This window comes from Mchenga conophoros, linkage group LG22 (assembly GCF_057382185.1).
Source record: "Mchenga conophoros isolate Kocher_MC1m ecotype Shallow Benthic linkage group LG22, M_conophoros_male_GT1.1, whole genome shotgun sequence".
NCBI classification, from domain to species: Eukaryota; Metazoa; Chordata; class Actinopteri; order Cichliformes; family Cichlidae; genus Mchenga; species Mchenga conophoros.
This window is the reverse complement of record NC_140546.1, coordinates 9,203,715-9,210,697: the sequence shown is the minus strand read 5'-3', so window position 1 is coordinate 9,210,697 and position 6,983 is coordinate 9,203,715. Positions and strand designations below refer to the sequence as shown.

General features: G+C 35.3%; 2 protein-coding genes across 2 annotated transcripts; both read right to left on the bottom strand.

Annotated features, from left to right (window-relative positions):
• Positions 1–257: 257 nt before the first annotated feature.
• Positions 258–2,229, bottom strand: LOC146548764 (C-type lectin domain family 4 member E-like). The gene is made up of 7 exons (XM_085263394.1): positions 2,169–2,229; positions 1,934–1,999; positions 1,343–1,456; positions 1,088–1,156; positions 741–892; positions 505–629; positions 258–411 (listed from the first exon to the last, which is right to left on the bottom strand). The coding sequence occupies exons 1-7, from the start codon at positions 2,227–2,229 to the stop codon at positions 258–260; spliced, it is 741 nt and encodes a 246-aa protein (XP_085119520.1).
• Positions 2,230–4,022: 1,793 nt separating this feature from the next.
• Positions 4,023–6,709, bottom strand: LOC146548763 (C-type lectin domain family 4 member E-like). Its single transcript, XM_085263393.1, has 7 exons — positions 6,660–6,709; positions 5,543–5,623; positions 5,221–5,334; positions 4,962–5,072; positions 4,615–4,766; positions 4,379–4,503; positions 4,023–4,284 (listed from the first exon to the last, which is right to left on the bottom strand). Exons 1-7 carry the CDS (start codon positions 6,670–6,672, stop codon positions 4,098–4,100), a joined length of 783 nt encoding a protein of 260 aa, XP_085119519.1. The 5' UTR covers positions 6,673–6,709; the 3' UTR covers positions 4,023–4,097.
• Between the last annotated feature and the right edge of the window lie 274 nt (positions 6,710–6,983).

Genomic DNA, 6,983 nt, shown 5'->3' with positions numbered 1-6,983 from the left:
TGGTTTTCTACATTGTTTTCATTAAATCTTACCCCTTAAACCCCAAGACCGTCTGGATCATAACATATACATTTTGTCATTTTGCGGTGAATAAATTCAAAAATTTAAATTTTAAATTTTTTTTAATTCTTAAAAGAAAAAACAAGGAAAAATAAGGAACAATCTTTTATTATTTCACAGATGTAAACACTGCTGCAGCAAAACATTACCTCAATAAACACATCTCATAAAAATATAACACATACAGTTTTATTCTGTCATTTCGCTGCTGGTTTCTCACAAATACTTCTGCGAGACACTTTGCAGGATGTATCAGACCAACTCTTCTGGTAACCATGACTTTTTTCACCCATCATTACACAGTCATCCTCTCTCCAGTTGTCCGGCTCCTTGTAGTTCCAATAAGATAAACTAGGAGATGAAGATCAAAAAGAATTGTCTCAGTAAACGCTGCTAACTTTAATTTTGAAATTGGGATATTTTTTTTTCCCACATCAATCAAACCTTTCGTTCAGTGGTGATCCGTCCACCCACAACCATCTGCCCTGCTCTGCTGAGTCTGTCAGTCCGATCCAGAACTTGTCTTCATGATCCTTCATTATGCATCTCACTTCTTTCCTCAGGAATTCCTAAACAGGAAAAGTTGATCAAAAATATTTTGTGACACTTCTCTTTGCTAAAGAAATGTAAAGATGTGGTTAAATATGTGAGAACCAAAACTTGCAGCAGTTTTTTTATACCTGCTCCTCTCTGCTGTCTATCTTAACCAGGTCTCCTCCTTTAGCTCTACATTCATCTCTGCTCTTCGTCCAGGATGATTTATTGGTAGAGAAGTAATAACACTTTCCTCCATGATGCTCCCAGCCTTCTTCACATTTAGAACATGGATCACCTTTGAAGATATTAAAGCAAAGATTTCAGTCAGGTGGAAGAAACTGTTCATATTTGTGTGATTTGAAGGCAGCAGGAAGTTCCTTCTGTCCTGCAGGTACAAACTAAGTTACTGTTTCTGTGAGTCCATCAGTGTTTCTTTAATCATCATCAGAGGACACAAATGTTTAAAAGAATAAATCCACAACTTATGTACCTGTAACTTCAGGAGGTTGTGGACATGTAGGCTGCACCGTGCTGCATGGTTTTGCTTCAGAGTCTCTTTCTTGTACCATAAAGGAAACGTATATTAGAGTTTTATTAGTTATTTAGTCTTTATGGCTTTTTTGCAGAACATAACAAAACTCTGAAGTCAAATCATTAATGAATTGTTCTTAAATTAGTTTTAGTTATGCTGCAAACATTACTGGGAAAAATCTTTTTTTTTAATCAGAAAATTGTGCACACTCACTGGTAACACAGAGGGCAACAACAGCAGCAGCCAGAAGAGCGCTGAGAACCAGCAGGGCTACTCTCTCTGGGGTGACCTTTGACCTTGTGCTCTTCACAGTTTGTTGAGAGGCCTCTAAACATTCAAATGTAACACATATATCACCAAGATGTGACATATGAGCATAAATATGTACAGGTTTTTGATACAACAATATGAACGCATGATTGAATTCTTTGTTACTTTGTGCAGATAATAATATGATAACTTATTTTTGTTTTTGGCGTTTGTATTCTGTGGTGATATTTCTATCACATCTTCACCAAACATCATGCAAACTAATTACTTAACAGGGCAGTGAAAGTCCTGATATTATGAATCTATTTTGTCTTTTAATATTGTACAATTGAACAGAATAAATACTGAAATGTTATAAAGTGGTTTGAGGTAACAGTTCTTGTCTTTTGTGACTATGTAAATAAACATAAATAGAATTGAATTCAACTAAATTAAAGCTTTTGAAATAACTTCTTTGGCTGAGATAGGTAAATGAAACCAAGCACAGAAAAAGTAAACAGAGACAATAATTGCTCATTACTGCTCTTTACCTACCAGGCAGCTCCTTTGCGGGCGGCTGAAACTTTGAGATCCTTACGTCTGCATGCGTGGTGTAACCCTCTGCAGCAAAAACATGAAGCCAGAAATGACTGCTTACTTTGAAGTGAGTTACTGTTTGCTGCTAATAACGCCTTCAATTCACAAGCAGACTAGCTTCAACAAAAAGAAGTGTAGAAGGAGAATTTTCTTATATATCTCATATGTATCACAGTAAGTAGACACGACTCACTGTTGGCCTCCCTCTTCCATCTAAAGGTTACGATAGAGTTCAGTACTTCATCTTCAGACATTTTACTGCTTTGTGACCTTCAGTTAGTCAAAGAGAGTTTAACAAGATGTAGACATAAATAAACTTCCTGTTAAACAGACGAATGGGGAGGGTTTCATAAACCACTGCTCCACAAATAAGTGTTACTGGTTATATGCACTGTGGCTGATAAGAACAAAAGGCTTGTGATTTGAATTCTTTTGATCTCTTCTGAATTTATTGTAACTAATTGTTTAATCTCCTCCTGTTTCAATACCCTGTCTTATAGAATAAACCTGCAAAGTGTTTCTTAATGATATGTAATTCATAATGATGGATAGACTCACCATTAGTTTCCCTCACTTGTCTTTTTAAATCTTTTCAGTTTCATTGTACAGGAGTACAAGACTTCATTTTCAGATATTTTACTTCTGTGTGACTATCAGCGAATCACAAAGTAAAGTGTAAAGCAATATAAAAATGCCTTCCTGTCAAACAGAAGAATGTATGATTTCACACATTTCACACACTTTACATATGTGAACATTTAAAAAATACTAGAATTTTGTCCTGTTGTACCTACGGGCAGCTATCGTCACCATGATGAGCTTAGTCTTTGTTAGAGTTTATGGTTCGTCTGTTTCCTGTATCTCATTTTTATATCCATCTGAACTAAGAATACCACAAAGAACAAACATGAGAAGGATGAACAGGCAAGGTGAAAAATGAAATACTGAGTATTCACAGAAAACTCGAAACACTCCAAAACGTAAAATACTTACAACAGAAAACCTAACTATGAACTCAAACTAGGAACTTTGCACAGCAAACAGGTCAAACTCAAGGACTATGAAGATCCCAGGTTATAAATAAGTGTTAGCTTTCTAATGACTACAACTGGCTCGTGTTTTCTTTTTCTTACCTTACAACTAAGTCAGTGTTGGGTTACATTAGGATAATTCTGAACATCTGATTTGAATCAGATGCTCAACTTTTTGACTTTTCTAACACACTGTAGTGTATTTAGATCAGATAGAAGAGGATAAAAGTTTCTCATGCTGCCATATGTAAGAGGCACAAACACTTTAAACCAACAGGAAACATCCGACATTTTGGTATCAGTGGTAACATTTCACACATGGTCATGGTTACTTCCTCATTTATTTCTGGCTTGATACCTCAGTCATCTGTTTAAATGGTTGTCTTTCTTTCTTTTGTTCAAACTGATGGTTGTCTGATCACACAGATCTTTTTGAAGCTTGAACTTTTTCTACTTCCTTTTAATTCTACATTTAAGTTATTTTCTTGTTTCTTTGTATATTTACATGCATGTACTTACCTTTTATGTTCCTCTGTGGCTAGTTTGCCATGCTGAGGCTTCAACATGACCAGAGTTAGTCCAGTTGTTTCTGAATAAACAAATAAATAAACTATAAATGATGTATTTTACTCTTTAGATAAACACGAGGACTTTATGATTGGGTGGATTTATCCGTGCTTGAAGAAGTAAAACTAATCATACATTTATTTTTGTTACAGCTGTGTGTGTGTGTCTCTCTCTCTGTCTCTCTCTCTCTGTCTCTCTCTCTCTCTCTCTCTGTCTCTCCCTCCTCCCCTGCAGGACTTTTTAAATTTCCTTTCAGAGATAACCTGTTAACCTCGGCCTCCAACTCATTCTTTTACCCCGATGGTTTTCTACATTGTTTTCATTAAATCTTACCCCTTAACCCCAAGACCGTCTGGATCATAACATATACATTTTGTCATTTTGCGGTGAATAAATTCAAAAATTTAAATTTTAAATTTTTTTTAATTCTTAAAAGAAAAAACAAGGAAAAATAAGGAACAATCTTTTATTATTTCACAGATGTAAACACTGCTGCAGCAAAACATTACCTCAATAAACACATCTCATAAAAATATAACACATACAGTTTTATTCTGTCCTTTCGCTGCTGGTTTCTCACAAATACTTCTGCGAGACACTTTGCAGGATGTATCAGACCAACTCTTCTGGTAACCATGACTTTTTTCACCCATCATTACACAGTCGTCCTCTCCCCAGTTGTCCGGCTCCTTGTAGTTCCAATAAGATAAACTAGGAGATGAAGATCAAAAAGAATTGTCTCAGTAAACGCTGCTAACTTTAATTTTGAAATTGGGATATTTTTTTTTTTCCACATCAATCAAACCTTTCGTTCAGTGGTGATCCGTCCACCCACAACCATCTGCCCTGCTCTGCTGAGTCTTTCAGTCCGATCCAGAACTTGTCTTCATGATCCGTCATTATGCGTCTCACTTTTTTCCACAGGAATTCCTAAACAGGAAAAGTTGATCAAAAATATTTTGTGACACTTCTCTTTGCTAAAGAAATGTAAAGATGTGGTTAAATATGTGAGAACCAAAACTTGCAGCAGTTTTTTTATACCTGCTCCTCTCTGCTGTCTATCTTAACCAGGTCTCCTCCTTTAGCTCTACATTCATCTCTGCTCTTCGTCCAGGATGATTTATTGGTAGAGAAGTAATAACACTTTCCTCCATGATGCTCCCAGCCTTCTTCACATTTAGAACATGGATCACCTTTGAAGATATTAAAGCAAAGATTTCAGTCAGGTGGAAGAAACTGTTCATATTTGTGTGATTTGAAGGCAGCAGGAAGCTCCTTCTGTCCTGCAGGTACAAACTAAGTTACTGTTTCTGTGAGTCCATCAATGTTTCTTTAATCATCATCAGAGGATACAAATGTTTAAAAGAATAAATCCACAACTTATGTACCTGTAACTTCAGGAGGTTGTGGACATGTAGGCTGCACCGTGCTGCATGGTTTTGCTTCAGAGTCTCTTTCTTGTACCATAAAGGAAACATATATTAGAGTTTTATTAGTTATTTAGTCTTTATGGCTTTTTTGCAGAACATACCAAAACTCTAACTGAAGTCAAATCATTAATGAATTGTTCTTAAACTAGTTTTAGTTATGCTGCAAACATTACTGGGAAAAATCTTTTTTTAAAATCAGAAAATTGTGCACACTCACTGGTAACACAGAGGGCAACAACAGCAGCAGCCAGAAGAGCACTGAGAACCAGCAGGGCTACTCTCTCTGGGGTGACCTTTGACCTTGTGCTCTTCACAGTTTGTTGAGAGGCCTCTAAACACATATATCACCAAGATGTGAGATCGACATCCCTTCCTTATAGATTAACGTTCCTTGAGGCTACTGTTTTGGTGCTATGTAAATAAACCCGAATTAAACTGAAGCTTGTAAATAAAATCCTGGGCTGACTTAGGCAGAAAAAATTGAGCACAGGGAGAAAAATGTAACCAGGAGAGAAAAACTGTTCATGCTCTTTACCTACCAGGCAGCTCTTCTGAAGTTGTCTGTGAGATCCTGACATCTGAGTAAGTCAAATCAGCCAAAGAGGAAACAGGCTCTGGGCCTACAACGTAAAATGTGATTGCTACTCAGTATCACGTGAATTTCTGTTAACTTGTGATAACATATAAGTTTAAAAAGAATGATATTGACACTAAATTCAAAGGTCCACTATAATTAGATCCTAAGGACATAATTCCCCAAAAATGAAAGAACAAAGAAATAAATTTTCTGTAAAAAAAGAAATAAATTAAGTATGGTGTTAGTGCATTTACAATACAGTGTAACAATTTTTGCAGACAAAATAACATTTCCACATACATCATGTATACAGTGCTCATTTGAGGACATGTCCTTTTATACTCGAGCTGATGTGCATGTTCTTTTCATTTTAGCCCACTTTATAGTACAGGCAGGCATACAACAGTGATTTAAAACATTTTATTGTTAATGTTATGTTTGAACAGTGAATGTGAAAGGAAAAAAGTTAGACTTGGCTCCATCATTAAAAGACCACATAGGCCTACACATTTTGATGGCATTTATTTTTTTCTTGTACGTTACAAAGAACAGTCGTTCTCACATTTATATTGATATAATAAAAGCACAACTAAATAACTGAGAATCCATCATCCACATCGACATAATGAACATTAAATAAAGATACAAAAATATAAAGATATAAAAAGGCAGGAGCAATGTGGGCTCCACCCCCGTACAGTACAACATATTTTCAATGTAAGATGGGGAAATATTGTATTTTTCAACAAAAACATACCATGGGTACCAATTATACACTACTTAAGTTACTTACTTTGTACTTAGGATTACACTGTAAGTAATCCTTTCTTTGTTTCCTGTAATAACCTAACTTGTTACCCCCTTGTTCTAGTGTACCTACATTTAAGTATTTGGACATAAATATGATATATATATAAAATTGTAATTTAAAAAATACATTGAAATTGCATTGATGTACAGGGTGATTAAGCCACATTATAAAGTGTAACCCATTAATATTCCAACTAACAAAAAGCCAATAATATTAAGCTGTATGCATATTAAATATAACTCATAAGTACACAAATAAATCAACTCACCTTTGGTTTCCATCGTCCCTCTTTTAAATTTGACATCAGAATAAACTATTTCAGCTTCAGGCATTTTACTGCTGTGTGACCATCGGTGAGTCTGAAAGAGACGTTTCACAGGCACAGACAAAATGGAAAACTAAAAAAAAAAACCTTCCTGTCAAATAGACAAATGGGGAGGGCTTTACGAAGAACTGTTCCACAATATCAGACTGTTTTTTAAACTCGTGGTTATTTTAAAAAAAATGCTCTACTTCCTTTTTTATGTGAATAAAATAAATTACAAATTTTCCATAACAAAGATGACGTTGAAGAGATGATGTTTGTATTCTT